This window comes from Fukomys damarensis, unplaced genomic scaffold (assembly GCF_012274545.1).
Source record: "Fukomys damarensis isolate Sample0158 unplaced genomic scaffold, DMR_v1.0_HiC HiC_scaffold_26, whole genome shotgun sequence".
NCBI classification, from domain to species: Eukaryota; Metazoa; Chordata; class Mammalia; order Rodentia; family Bathyergidae; genus Fukomys; species Fukomys damarensis.
In genome coordinates, this window is record NW_022900938.1 from 7,815,524 (window position 1) to 7,830,018 (window position 14,495).

Genomic DNA, 14,495 nt, shown 5'->3' on the forward strand with positions numbered 1-14,495 from the left:
TGGCCACCTGGGACCAAGGCATCAGGCCTCTGGCCCGTGACCTCTAGGGGACAGGCCAAAGCCAGACCGCAGCGGTCACTGGGTCTGTGCAAAGCAGGCCTTCCAGATCTCGGCCTCAGACCCCAAATAATGTGGCTCCTCCAGAGCTCTCTCGAGCACTGTGGCACTAGAGTGAAGGTGAGGGCGGGAGGGGTCGCTGTGGAGGGTCCTCTGGCGTCTGTGGAGGCACAGTGTGCGCGGACCCTCGCACAAAACTGGGACTTCACGAAGCTCACACCTCATGGGGTCCTGGAGGGAAGGTTGGTGCAGGGTGGGAAACTGAGACCCAGACGGTTTGTTCAGTGACATGTGGCGTGGTTAACGTAGGAGACAGGCAGGGAGGGAGTGGACGAAAGGCCAGCAGACCAGCACTGTAGAATGTTTATTTGTCTCTTACATGCCTGTGTTTTATGTTTCTGTTAAAGCTAATTACAAATTTTAAATCCATCCTTTTGTTTCTGCAGGGATGTGAATGAGAGAAACACAGTGAAGGGGTAGGTGTTGTGCTCTGCACCATGTTTTGCTACCTTGCTGTCTGAGTTTGAAGCCACTTAAGCATTGTGTCTGGTTGTGCAGGTTCCGGAAGTTCAACATCTTGGGCACACACACCAAGGTCATGAACATGGAGGAGTCCACCAACGGCAGCCTGGCGGCTGAGTTCCGACACTTGGTAGGAGGCCGGGCCCCTGCGGCGCTGTCTGTGGTCTGCCAGGACTCGAGATGCTGGGTGGGACTGGGCGAGGCTGACTGGTGACCGCTCGTCACCGCCCCGGGGCGGCGCCCAGCAGTGGCCCTGTGTGTGCCTAAGCTCACGCGCCACTCCACAATGTGCGCGCCAGGGGGAGCCCGGGGATCACTCGAGGCTGCTGCTCCCGCTGTCTCCTTCCAGCTGGATTTGTGGGTTGCACTAAGAGGCGGTTGCTTCCTTCCACCTCCATGGCGTTGGGCTGCTGGGCGTCACTGCTGAGCCTGAAGCAAGGTCACGTGTGCCGCTTGTCCCAGTGGCCGGCTCTCCAGCCAGTGCACCTTGCTACTGCGTTTAGCTCAGAGGCCTGCAGGTTACCGGAGGTGCTTGGGGCCAATGTCCCCAGAGGGTGCTCCTGCCTGAGCCTGGAGTCGCATGCTACACGTGTTTGGGGTCTCCAGGCCCTGCACTGCCCGTCCCATCCAGCTGCAGTGACAGGTGCTCAGTTGGGACCCAGAGGAGGCCACTCTGCCCCGCCCCCAGGTCTTGTCCTCTCTTCCTGGTCCGAGAGTGGTCAGTGGCCAGAGTGACAAGAGTGAGTCCAAGCTGATGGCCAATGTGCAGTTCATTGAGGTGGTTTCTTGTTTTTCAGCAACTGAAAGAACAGAAGAACGCTGGCAACAGAACCAATGAGGTGAGGGCCCCTCAGTCACTGGCCTCCAGACATGTGGGTCTGCCCCCGAGTGTTTGGGCCCAGCGGGGAGGGGGCCAGGTCGGTGATAATGGTAAAAACCTCTGCCGCCTGCTTTCCAGTGTCGGGCAGCACGGAGGAGGGGCTGTTGAGTGTCAGACTTAGCTAGGCACAGTCACTGTCGGGGGGCCGAGCCCATTGGCGGCTACATGCTGAGGACCGGGTGCTCCTGCCTGTGGCGTTGATGCATTTCACTGAGGGCAGAGACAGGCTAGAGTTTGGGTTTGGAAGGGGTTTTCCCTCTGCACACAGCATGTGCTGTCCTTCTGACATCGCTGGGACAACGGGACAGCCTCCTGGTGGCCCCCAGCCCTGGTTTGCTCTGTAGCTGCTGTGCATCCTCATGGTCTAGCCTCGTTCTAGCCTGCCTATTTCTAAGCCAGTTGTACTTAAGGGAAGCAGTTTGCATAAAGGCGCTTTGAAAATCACCCTTTCTCCCCAAAGGGAAGCACTTCTGACACGCCAGCAGTGCACTCTCTAGATAATCACACCCCAAACGCATCTGCACCAGGGAGCCGCGGGTTTTGTGCAGATCTGCTGAAGCTGCTGCTCCCCCACATGCGTTTCTTTCTCTGAATCGCTAATCTTTGCCGTAACTGCAGAGTTTTTACCTCCGGGAGAGCACTGAGAAGCTTGGAAAAATTGAGTCTAGGATCGACGGTTAAATATTGGAGTGTGGTCCAGGATCTCTGAAGTTTCTTTATTTCGCCTTTAAAAGTTGCAGGATCGGTGAATAAATCCTTATATTCTTTTCTTCTTCTTTCTCTCGAAGGGCCCTCTGGTCGTTACTGAAGAACTTCACTCTCTTAGCTTCGAAACCCAGCTGTGCCAGCCTGGCCTGGTCATTGACCTCGAGGTGAGACTTGTAGGGGCCCCAGGAGAAGGCTTTATGTTTGCACCTCACTACTACATGCCTTTCAGTTTTCTGGTTTTTGTTCAGTTACTTTTTTCAAGTATAAACTGTATACAGAATTACAGTCCATCCTCTGCTAACCTGTGAGAGTGCACATTTGTCGGGTTGAGATGATCTCGGGCCTTTGTTACCTTGCAGACAACCTCCTTGCCCGTGGTGGTGATCTCCAATGTCAGCCAGCTGCCCAGTGGCTGGGCCTCCATCCTGTGGTACAACATGCTGGTGGCGGAACCCAGGGTATGGAAACGCATGTGCTCGCCTACGGGGAATTCGCTGGGGGCCCCTGTTCTAGCTGCTGCGTCTCCAGAGCAGCCTGTGGGGTCCAGATGTTGAGAGGGAAGTGACTCGTGTGGGGTCGGAGTGACCCTGGGACAGTGCAGCACACGTGCGCACCCGGGGTGAGGAGAGGGCTCTGCTCCATGTGCCGAAGTGCAGCCAGATCTCACTGCAGAAGAGGCCTCTGCTCTTCCTGTTTTCACTGTCACATCTCAAAGGCACGCTGCACTCTTGGAGCGTGGCTTCTGCCTCCTGCTGCTTCCGGGGCTCCTGTCCTCAGCATCGTGGGGGATGCAGGCTTAGGGTCCCAGGCATCTGTGGCCACGTCTGCCCACCCATCACACGTAACTTGTGTGCATGTGTCTAACATGCGTGGTGTCTGTTCACTCTGACGTGCTGTCAGCAGCGCGGCCGCTCAGGCTGAACGTAGCATAGCTGGCACGCACCTCTGCGTGGCACGACCCAGCTCTCGTGCACAGAGTGTCACACGGCACTTCAGCACTGTGCTGGGCACCAGCTTACACAGCGAGATCACCAAGAGAAGCGCACGGCTGAGAAAACGTCGGTCTGACAGGTGCACACAGTGCACTCGTGTGCAGTCCGGTGCCGGAATGAGAGTCCCGGTGCTGAGTTAGAGGCCAAAGTGTTGAGTGGCTCTGTTCCTTCGTCCCCCTCTGAGATCACAGCGTTGGTGACCACAGGTTGCCACGCTGTTGCCTTAGGAGTGACAAATGAATCTGAACAAATCCGCAGATGCAAATCTGCGACCAATGAGAACTCCCTTCCCCAACTGTGAACGTGTGTGTGTGTGTGTGTCCCAGAGTGGACCTGAGTGGACGCGGATCTGGGCCGTGGCAGTGCTCTGGTGACCCTGGCGTGCGGGTGTTTTCCCTCCAGAACCTGTCCTTCTTCCTGAACCCACCCTGTGCACGGTGGGCTCAGCTTTCAGAGGTGCTGAGTTGGCAGTTTTCCTCCGTCACCAAGAGAGGCCTCAACGGGGACCAGCTGAGCATGCTGGGCGAGAAGCTTCTTGGTAAGAGCTGACTAACTTCATGTGCCTGGAAAAATCGCAACCGAGAACCACCTCTCTGCTCGCTCGCTCAGTCCTGTTCATTCTGTTTTGGGAGAGGGTCGAGGAGTATTAAAATCCAGCTGCTACTTCTCATAGCCAAATGGAAATCAGACCTCACTTTGGAAAGAGACAGACCCAAGAAAGGGTTCCTTGGTGTTTCCTGCTATGTCTGAGAAGCGACCCTGAGGGGAGGTTCCTTGGATTTTATAAAATGTATTCTTCTGTGGAGGAAGGGAGTTCCTAAAGGTGAGGTGCAGGCTTAGGGTCCTCATCTCTCAGACCCCAGGCTTTTGGTCCAGTGGGTCCCGGTCAGCACAGGGCCACCTTTCGTTTTGCTCAGAGTCCAGGTCACAGCAGGTCGTTCCTTGTTCGTGGCCAGCGCCCGTGGTTTATGAGTCTGACACCCAGACAGACTCGGGACTCCTCGTCTCAAAGTCAGGTCTCTGAGTGAATGCGCGAGTTGGAATCATTTCCTAGGCGGCTCTTGTCACATTTATTTCTGCGCGTTCCCACACCCTGGGTCCTCCACGGCACTGTGGGTCCTCCACAGCCGGTGGGCTCCTGTGCGGTTCAGTATGGCGGCGCCCACACCCTTCCTCCCTTTCCCAGCCCGTGAAGTCCGATAGGACCTTCTTGGCCCATGTGGCTATTTGGGGTTCCCTCGGGAGAGCGGTGCCAGGGCTGTCTCAGTGAGGGTGCAGCAGCCTGCCCGTGCCCTGGCCTGTCCGGAGGCCCGAGGGACGCACGTAGTGAATGGCTGCAGTGTGACTGTGAAGTCAGGTGTCAGGTGAGCACCTATGCATGATCTTGGTCTTCGTGTGAGCTTCAGGAAAAAGTCCGTGGAGGCTGTAGAAGAGGGGGCTGCACAGTGCGGGTGCTGGGCAGGGAGCTCTGAGTGCAGCATCTGCAGAACGCATGGGAGGCCCAGTTCCACCCAGACAGGGGCAGCGGGCAGCTGAGGGTAATGAGAGGGCTGAGGCAATCTCACCTCTCTCCCCAGGAGAGGAGCTACAGGGAACCGATGGTGTGGCTCTGCAGTGCTGTTTTCCCTAGAAAAGCTCACGACCGCAGTGCCCAGGGTCCACCATCCGTGCCTTCAGGCCATGGAAATAAAACCAGCGAACACCTTGCAGACTATTTTAACCACGTCCTTCCATAGCATATTTGACCCCTGTTAAATCAGCAGCATATGCTGGGTCTCCCTTCCTCCCTCGGATGGGAGGCTTTTTCTTTGAGAGCAAATCCAAGAGCTACCGGTCCCCTAGGGCGTCAGAGTGACTGCCGGTTGCCGACAAAGCGTCTGTGTCTGCCTAGGTCCTAACGCTGCCCCGGACGGCCTCATCCCCTGGACTAGGTTTTGTAAGGTGGGTCGCCTGGCGTGGGAGCTCTGAGTGCTGCTTGCTCTGTCACCGGGCTCCCACGTTCTCCGGCTGCTGCGGCGCCCTGCTTGCTTGCTTTGGCTCATCTCTCTCTCGCCCATGGAGGCCTGGGCCAAGCTGTTTTCTTCCTTCATGCAGAAGTTGGTCTCCTGGCCAGAGGCCCACAGGAAGCACTTGCCGGGCGATAACATTCTTTCCCTCCCAGCTCCTGGCCCAGCAGTGTTTGGCTCTATCCGTGTGAGTGCGAACCACGCTCTGTCACCCTGCAGCGTCCCTGGCCACTGCTCCTGTTTGCAGAGGGAAGCAGGGCCCAGCTGCAGGGGTTGGGGAGACCCCGTCCAGGCTGCTGCTCTGTGCTGGGGGCTTCTGTCTGTGAAGCCGGCGGGTGCTTTGCGATTGAAAACCCAGCGGGGGAGAAGGGGTACCAGAAGTCACTGTTCTGATGTTCACTCTTGGGTGTTTTCAGGAAAACATCAATGATAAAAACTTTTCCTTCTGGCTTTGGATCGAAAGCATCCTAGAACTCATTAAAAAACACCTGCTGTCTCTCTGGAATGATGGGTAAGAGCAAGAGCCACTGACAGTTGTATTTCTGAAACATTTTCGGTGCCCACTCCCTCACTGCCAAACCAGACAAAGCATGAGTGGGTGTCATTGTTCGATGGGTTGTGTCCTTTCCCAGAGGTGCACATGTGCGGGCCGTCAGGGTTCCGTGGCAGAGGAACCACATCAGATTGAACTTACACTTTCTTATATATGCATACGTGTATTTCTAAAGCTGAACTTTAAAAAATACTCTGGGTGCCACTCATTCATTCAACAAAAATATCTTGTGCACCTATTACATTGTCCCTAGAAAAGAAATAAAAGCTCTTTCAGCTTGGGGAATTGTGCCTAGCTCATTTTCCAGATCAACTGAACAAAGGCTTTAAGTTGACCAGAAGGGCTCGAATATGAAAACTGGATTCAGTATAAGAAATGCACAAATGCAGGCTTTTTCCTGGCCTGTAAAATCATCGGGTGATGACAGCACAAGGCTCACAAATCCTGCCCACGATTCCTGAGTCTGTGCCATGCTGCGAACGCCATGCTTGTGCTCGTGGTGGTGTTCATTGTACTTTAGCACATGCGCACACAAGTGAGAGGCTTCTGTAAGGGCCGGTTACATATATTGTAACATCTTCTGCACATCCTCATTCCGAGTTCTGTGCTCAGTCCCCTGGTTCGCACAAGAACCTGAAATGGAAAGCTTGCGTCTGTCCCCGCGCACAGGTGCATCATGGGTTTCATCAGCAAGGAGCGGGAGCGCGCGCTGCTCAAGGACCAGCAGCCCGGGACCTTCCTGCTGCGGTTCAGTGAGAGCTCCCGTGAGGGTGCCATCACTTTCACCTGGATGGAGCGCTCCCAGAACGGAGGCGGTGAGTGGTGGTCACAGGTCCCATCCTTGTCCCACTGAGGCCCAGGGAGGAGTCAGGAAAACATCAGGGCCCTGGCGAGTCAAGTCGCTGCCTGGAAACGGTGATTTTAAAAGACAAGGCCCACTTCTTTCCTGTCCGTCCCACCTGTCCTCTGCAGAACAGGATGGGAGTCCGTCCGCGTAGATCTGGGCGGGATCACCCTTCCTCAGCAAAGGTCCCCACCCCTGAGGGGCTTTCAGGGAGAGGGCCCAGAGGAGCTCAGACACACAAGGAGGCTCCTGTTGGTTTTCTCCACCTGTGCCCTCATCCAGGGCCAATCCCAGGGGAGCCGCAGGTTTCTCTGTTTGGTTGCACAGAAATACAACATAAGCACCTAACGAGTCCGTGCTCCAACAAGCCATAGACCCTTGCATGGATGTTGATAATCTGCTTAGAGGACTGGAAGAGAAACTGATTTGGTTTTCAGTGGGGAGACACAGAAGGCTGGAGATACATTGTTGCTCTGTTTGTTTTCTTCTGATGAAAAAGCAGAAGGGCTGGGTCAGAGCCTGGTCATTCCCCTTGCCCTGGAGGTCCATTTCCTGAGGGGAAGATTAGCAAAGCAAAGGGAGGAAAGCACTTGGCAGCCAGGAGAGTTTGAGCAGGGGTGTGAGCTGCGGAGATTAGCACAGCATGGTCAGCAGTGTCCTGAGCCCCAAGCCCCAGATTCAGAAGAAGCTCTGCACTGGGCCTGGGCATAAAAACAGGAAGGAATTAAACTGAAACTTATGACATTAAGGGTTAGAAGCAAAGGTGGGATATGAGGCTTTCAAAAAGTTGTTTTCTGTATTTAACTGTCATTTATTTTAATAAACTTCATTTTTCAAAATGGAAAGAAAAATAGAAAACGAGCTTGTCTTTCAGTCCCTCAGTCTGCACGCTGAGTCCAGATGACTGGTGGTGCTTCGTGGTTTATTTACTGTGGGCAGCATTTTGTTGGAGATGCAGATGCTCCAAGGGATTTATCAAACTACTTTTGGCCAGATCTGTAAATCTCAGTAAACAGTGACAAATGCATTGTTCCTGAGAGAAAGGCTCCTTTGCTTTTCCTCTTTTTAAGACAGGCTTCATTCAAATTAGAAGTAAAGCAGTCCACCGTGGGCCTGGTAACTCCTAGATGTCCTCCTGTCTCTCGTGACTCCCTGGGGTCCTGGGACTCACTAAGCTCTCCTCTTTGCAGAACCTGAGTTCCATGCAGTTGAACCCTACACCAAGAAGGAGCTCTCTGCCGTCACTTTCCCCGACATCATCCGCAATTACAAAGTCATGGCTGCGGAGAATATTCCAGAGAACCCCCTCAAGTATCTGTACCCAAACATTGACAAAGACCACGCGTTTGGAAAGTACTACTCCAGGCCGAAAGAGGGTGAGTGTGGTGGAGACGGGTCCTCAGCTGCGGGTCCACCGGGCTTTTGCCAACTCACCACGTGCTTTCCCACCGGGGCTCAGTGCCGCTGGAATCAAAGGCGTTATTTAGGCTGACGTAGCGCATAAGAAAAGAAGCCTACCTAGTTCATACGTCGAGTGTGGGCAGTCCGTCTCAGGTCGTGTTACATTACCACTTTCCCCATGAGGTGGGTAAAGGCTGGAAACCACGGCCGCCCAGTGTCTGCCAGCCAGCTCACATTGAAACTGAGGAAGCCGGTCCAGAAGAAGGGAGCCCGTCCCGGTTAGGTCCTGCTGTCATTAGTCACCATTACGAGGGGAGCCTTGTCTTAGGATTCGAGGCTCCCGCTTCTGGCTCGTCCCTGAGTTGCATTTGAAAAAGCTCAGCCATCACCCCTGGGACACAGCAGTGCCAGCGCTGGTTACTCTTCACGGGCAGAGAGCCCACTGTGAGGATGGCCACCCCGGTGGGTAGACACCCTCGGCCCGCTCTGTCCCCTTAGCCGCCCCAGAGCGCGCTTCGTGTGTGCCCTGCGCCTGCTCGATCCACCCGAGCCCTCCCCGGCTGCAGCCGGTCACCCTCCCTCTCCTAGTCACTCAGCGCTCCCACAGGAATCTCGGCGGGGCCAGAACCTCTTCAGAGGTGCAGGACTCGGTAGATGCATGGTTCCGCCACTTGTGGTTTCTGCTGATGAAATGTGTGCTCTGTGCTTTCTTCCAGCACCGGAGCCCATGGAGCTGGACGGCCCAAAAGGAACCGGCTACATCAAGACTGAGTTGATTTCTGTGTCTGAAGTGTAAGTGAGCGCAGAAGAGTGGCATATTCAGAAGCTCGAGCCAGCCTCCCACCTGGCTGGGGCCTCTTGACTGTATTCTGCTTTGCATTTTGCTTTTCCATTGTAACCGCTCTCGCTCGCTCTCACGGTTGGACTTCCTGGAAAGAGCCCAGTTAGGATCCTGGTGTCTTTGCCTACCAGCATTTCACTGCCTTTAAAAAGCAAAACGCAAAACACAACAAAAAGCTAAAGTTGTATTGTAAGGTATATAACTTCTCCCCAAACTGAAACTTGGAAAAAGTACAAATAAAATAAACTGTTTCTCAGTGGGAAAGTAGTTCTTTTCAATTGAAGAAAGGCCAAATAATGACTGAGATCCATTTTCTCCACTTGCTTTGATTTTGTTGTTTCATTTTGTAAAAGGCAGAAAGAGTTTTGGGAAGTCCTTGTCAGTTATTTGGCCCGCAGCACTGTCTTGGGGTGAATGGATGTAGCCTTCATGTAAAAACCCTCTGTGGATCCGCTTTGTCTGCACACAGACCTCAAGGTAGGGATGAGGGATTCCCCGGCTTCTCGGTGGCTCTCTATCCAGGGAGCCAGGAGACGCCTCATCCCAGGCTGGCGCTGCGCACGCTCTCATTCCCAGGCAGAAGTGTGCAGGTCCGTCTGGCTCTTGCTGTGCACACTTAGTGTCCCGCACACTCCCAAGGGGCCGGGCTGGGGACATTAACCTCCCACGAACCACTGTCGCAGCTGTGTTTTCTAAGCATGTGGACTTCCCCAAAGTAAGAGTGCAAAGCGGTCAATCCCAGAGAGGATAAGTGTCTGGATTTGCACCCTGCTCTCCTGACACGAGTGGTGACGCCCCGTTTCCCTCTCTCCCTGTTTCAGTCACCCTTCTAGACTTCAGACCACAGACAACCTGCTCCCCATGTCTCCCGAGGAGTTTGACGAAGTGTCCCGGATCATGGGCCCTGTGGAATTTGACAGTATGGTGAGTACAGGGGCAGGGCCGTCCCACCCTCTGTGACCAGTGCCCTCTGAGGCTGGCAGACCCTGTGTCCAGCCCACATGCTCCAGGGCCAGGAGGCGCCTCTGGCAGAGCCGTGGAAAGTGCCTTTGTTCAGTGAGCCAGGACGAGTTGGAGCCCGCAGTGTTTCTGTGGCCTTGGTCTTCAGTAGGACTTTTGTTTCCTGATACCCTGCAGAATATAGGAACACTTCAGATAAACCCAGAGTGCATGGTGGAATGTCACGTGTGAAGGGATTATTTCCCATTCAGAAAACGTTTTCTTTGCCTGTTACCTCACCACCGTATCTAAGTAAGCACGTTATCCACAGGAAGGAGCTGCACGTTGGGGCAGTACTGCTTGGTGACTGTAGTAACGAGAGTTATGCTTAGGTAGCAGCAGTGAAACGATTTCTCTTGCTTTGTATATATATTTATGTATTTATTTATTGGGAGAGCAAGTTTGGACTGCCAGCTCCTGGGGCTACAAAGGCTGGTCCAGAATGCCCCGGTCAGGCAGTGAGTCAGCGAGTTTCACGGTAGAAATAGGGACCTGATTGTTTGCGAAGGAGAGAGCTTCCTTTGGGGGAATGTTTTGCAGTACATCAAACTAGTACTGTTTGCCTTTCAGCCTGAAATCCTTCCTCTTAAAGATTATGTTTGGTTGGCTGGATTTTTGCTGATGCTACTTAATTTTAAGCTCTTTCCACATGGAACTATTCCAGCTCATTTTTTTAGTTTATTTAATGCTTTAGAAAAAAATCCTCTCAGAGTCATTACTGGCTTTTCATACCCAGTGCCTGGAAACATGCGCTCAGTCATGAACGAGGAAGTCAGGGAAGGAGGGAGGGGGCGCAAGGGCAGGAGGTCCCCGCACACCCAGGGCCATTACCCGTGTGCTCAGGGACTGCATTTGTGTGGCCTCAGTGTTACCTGTTCAGATCCGAATTCTCCTGCGTGACTTTCGCCCTTTGTCCTACCTTATGAAGTATAGGCTAAAATCTGTGGAGATCGTAGTTTCTTTTTACATCTTCCTGATTGTAGAGGATGAAAAAGGTCACTTCGAAGAATGCTTAGCTAGTGTGACAGCTGTTGGCAAACAACCTTTTTTCTGGGTATTATAGCATCCCAGCCGTGATAGTATTTTATAAGCCTGATACGAAACATGGAATAAATGTGAAGTCCAGTTCAGAAAACATAAGCTGTGTCGGTGTAGCCGGAGTGAACTTGAGCAAGTCCCATCCCCGCTGCCGCCGCCGCTCCACCGTGCTTGACGGGGCACTTCCCAAGCAGCCGGGCAGCCACACTGCCCTGGGGGAGCCATCCGGACAGGACTGGAGCGTGGCACCGCGGCCTCTGGGCGAGAGGCCCACGATGGGGATTTGCAGGCAGAGTTCCAGGGCTGTCCTCACTGTTACGCCCTGCAACCTTGAGGAAAGAAGGGGGATTCGCTCCCTCCGTCCGTCCCCGCAGTGGAGCTGCCTTCTGTGTGCTCTCGGGATGGTACTGTGGGAACAATTTAAATACTGGACGTCAAGGCCAGGAAGTGGGTTTGTGGTCCTTGGTGTCCCCTGTAGCCCTTCCACTCCACTCCAAATGATTTCATTCATTTGTAAAATAAATCTCTGTGCCTTTCGTCTCTCTCTCTCCTGTCACTCTCACACACACACACACACACACACACACACACACACACACACTTGTAGAGCCTCTAGGTAAACCACAGAAGAGCTAGAGACCTAAAAGAGGATGTAACATGGGAATTGTCCTGGTTAGGTAAAATAAAGCTTGCATTAGTCTGTTAGCTGAGTTGACTGCTCCGTGGTTTGCTGTGTCCCCAACTCTGTGATTTCCTTCAGCACCCACTTCTGGAATTAGGACCAGTGCTAGAGAAGGGAGCACCTGCTGGGAGCTGGTGATTCTCACCTAGTCTGGAGGTGGCATCAGGAGCTGCTGTGCCATCAGCCTTGGCGGCAAGAGGACCACAGGCTGCCGGGGAGGTTGTTCGAGAGAGCGGGACACCAGTGTTTTTTGCAGCATGACTTGAGAGTTTGTTCAGCCCAGACTTCTGGTCAATAAACTCCCTCTGGACTACAGCAGCGCCAGGCCACACTCCTAGGTCTGAGTAATTTTGCTTCTCTGGCTCTGACCCAAACTACATTGTTTATTTTTCTTATTGAGTGGCCTTTAAGGGAAAATCATCATTTCCCTCTCATCCTTGTCCCCTCTGGCATACAGCTCAGCATTTCTTCTCCCTTGTTTTACATGAGCAGTTTTGTCACACTGCTCTGTCCCCAGACTTGCAAAACAGCAGAAAGCTCTCTGCCATCTGGATGGGTTCACGGAGCTAAGCCCGCTGGCTACAGGGCGGTAATCCTCAGCTTAGGTGATGTAAAAGGTCTTGATTAGTCCAGGGAAACACGATGTGCCGAGGGCCCTCTAATTCCATGGTGGTTATCTGCTTGCAGTTGGAAGTATCTTCCTGCCACCCCATTCCAGAGCGGACAGTAATGTGAAATATGTGAATCTGCATGTCACAGGGTCAGTGCAATGAACTTGACCATATTTTATCTTTTCACAGATGAATGCAGTGTAGAGCGTGAATTGTTCTCATCTCTGGCGACGTTTTTTGCTTCCCATCTGCGGTTCCCTCATGCTACTCTGTTCCTTCACGTCCTGTTTCTAGGGAAATGAAAGCAAAGACAGCAAATTGCAACCTGTGGTTGCAAGTGAATATTCCTCTCACTCAGAAGCGTGGTATTCTGGAGCACTTTGTGCAGCTTAGCGACAGTGACACTGAAAGACACTCTCCCCAGTGGATTTGCGAATGAAAAACACCCAGAGAGCCCTGACACCTACGAGTAGATTGAGAGTCCTTTGGGAAAGGTGAGGAGGTTAGCAGCATCTGCAGATGCTGTGCAGGGTCAGTGCCTGAGGGCCACAGGCGTTGGACGGATACATGGTTGGTTATGGAGCCTGACGGAGGGATGGTGAATCTCTGCTCTTGACAGTTCTGTGCGGTCTCTCTGCTTAATGTGTGGCTGGAAGTTTTGCTTTATCAGTGGCACAGTTCAAAGCCAAGTTGGGTACAGTTATGTGGTATATTAACACCTTATCAAAGGTAGCCATCTCGAATCTAAGAGCACAGGCTCTACTCTTTTTTTATTTGGATCTTCCACCCTGGCCACTGAAAATGGAAGACAAATTCTGTCTTGAGAAAATTTGCCTTTTTCTGTTAGGTATGGCGAATGCTGTTGGCTAATAACAGTAGAAGGAAGTTCGTATGTTTCCCACATTCATGAGCAGCGAGTTCTCATCATATTAAAGATATTAAGTGTATTCCGCTTTTGTCTTGGTCACCAGTGAGTAAAATTATGGCCTTCTGTCAGGAGAGCCAGCCTGTTAGCAACGTATCTCTCAAGGAAAATCTTTTTTTTTTTAATTGAAATTTTTTAATAGATGTAGATAAAGCCAGAAGTTTAACTCAGATATCTTAAGTGGATTGTCTTTATTGTTAGCAGCTGGTAATCTCAGCCGTACAGTTGAGAATGGAGCAGGAAAAGTGGTAACTGACAACTTGAATCCTTAACCAGAGACAGTGTGAGAATCCAGTAACTTATGAACTTGTGTCCTATGTACCTGCACTGAGAACTGCATATTCTTCACTGATAAATGTGTTTTTCTGACAAGTACCCTTGGATGGCTCCATGATCTGTCCTGTGCTTCCTTCAGGCCCCTTCTGAATGGGCGTGTGGTTTTCCCTCCCCCATTTCCTTCCTCAGCTCCGATACCCAGAGGCTCCGTGGTAAGGGCGGGCTCTGCTGATCCATCGTCACCCCCAGCTGCACTGTTGTAGAAAAGCTTTGTTTTCCTTTGGTGGAGAATAGTTTTCTTGAAATCTGCTTTAAAAGTTGAACTGATGCATACGTACTGTATAAACATTACCTGTGCACAGTACAGTCTGCCCACAAATTGAGGCTCCGTGTTTACCTAAGACAGCATGAACCTGGGTGGGATTTGGTTCACTTTGTAAATGAAAATGATAAGAAACAAAACCACATTTTAAGAAGTACTTTTTTATTTGCTGAGAGTTAACTATTTGCCATATTTTGTCCTGTGAGAATGATGTGGTGTGCTTTCATTTTACCAGCGACCTGGCTTACTTTTAATAAGTATTAACATTCTAATATTAATCTCTCCTGAGCATTTAGTATAAAGATTTTTAAAGTTGCTGGCCTTGTGAATTGGTTTAATATTTACCTTATTTACATAACAGTCCTTGTTTTAAGATTATCATTCTTACTTACCCTGCTGCTAATCAGAACCGTGGCAGGGTGAGATAGGCCGATGGGAAAGATCAGTTTGTGTTCTTGTGTGATTGACCACTGTAAGAATCCCTGACCAGACCCTGGCTGAAAGATGTCGGCGTTTTGACAAGGCCTGGTCCCTGTGTTGCACTGACAGGTTTGGAAGGTATTCTAGGCCATTTTCCTTTCCGTTGGTGCAGGCCCACTCACTGACTGTCCTGATTAAAACCTGGCTGCTTTTTCCCTTAGAAGGGGGAAGGGATGTTGGAAACATAAACTGCCTGTGGACCACTTGGGATAATCATACTGCTTTTAAGCAACGAATTTCCTGAGATGGCAGTAAGCAAGCAAAATATGTATTTGTATGAAGTATTGTATGAAGGCGAATCTTAATGAACAGAGCCGTTCTCTGTCGCATCTGATTGTCCCAGCGGAAACAGCAAAAA

At 51.9% G+C, this 14,495-nt stretch overlaps 1 protein-coding gene across 1 annotated transcript in view; it reads left to right on the plus strand.

The window, feature by feature from the left end:
• Stat1 (signal transducer and activator of transcription 1) overlaps positions 1 to 14,489 on the plus strand; it is a 32,316-nt gene extending 17,827 nt beyond the window's left edge. The window contains exons 12-24 of the mRNA XM_010636869.1: positions 504 to 533; positions 616 to 709; positions 1,377 to 1,418; positions 2,248 to 2,331; positions 2,527 to 2,625; positions 3,562 to 3,697; positions 5,051 to 5,100; positions 5,582 to 5,676; positions 6,388 to 6,533; positions 7,753 to 7,938; positions 8,680 to 8,755; positions 9,626 to 9,728; positions 12,324 to 14,489. Coding sequence (XP_010635171.1) covers positions 504 to 533; positions 616 to 709; positions 1,377 to 1,418; positions 2,248 to 2,331; positions 2,527 to 2,625; positions 3,562 to 3,697; positions 5,051 to 5,100; positions 5,582 to 5,676; positions 6,388 to 6,533; positions 7,753 to 7,938; positions 8,680 to 8,755; positions 9,626 to 9,728; positions 12,324 to 12,338 — 1,156 coding nt within the window. The 3' untranslated portion in view covers positions 12,339 to 14,489. The remainder of the gene's footprint in view (positions 1 to 503; positions 534 to 615; positions 710 to 1,376; positions 1,419 to 2,247; positions 2,332 to 2,526; positions 2,626 to 3,561; positions 3,698 to 5,050; positions 5,101 to 5,581; positions 5,677 to 6,387; positions 6,534 to 7,752; positions 7,939 to 8,679; positions 8,756 to 9,625; positions 9,729 to 12,323) is intronic.
• Positions 14,490 to 14,495: the final 6 nt, after the last annotated feature.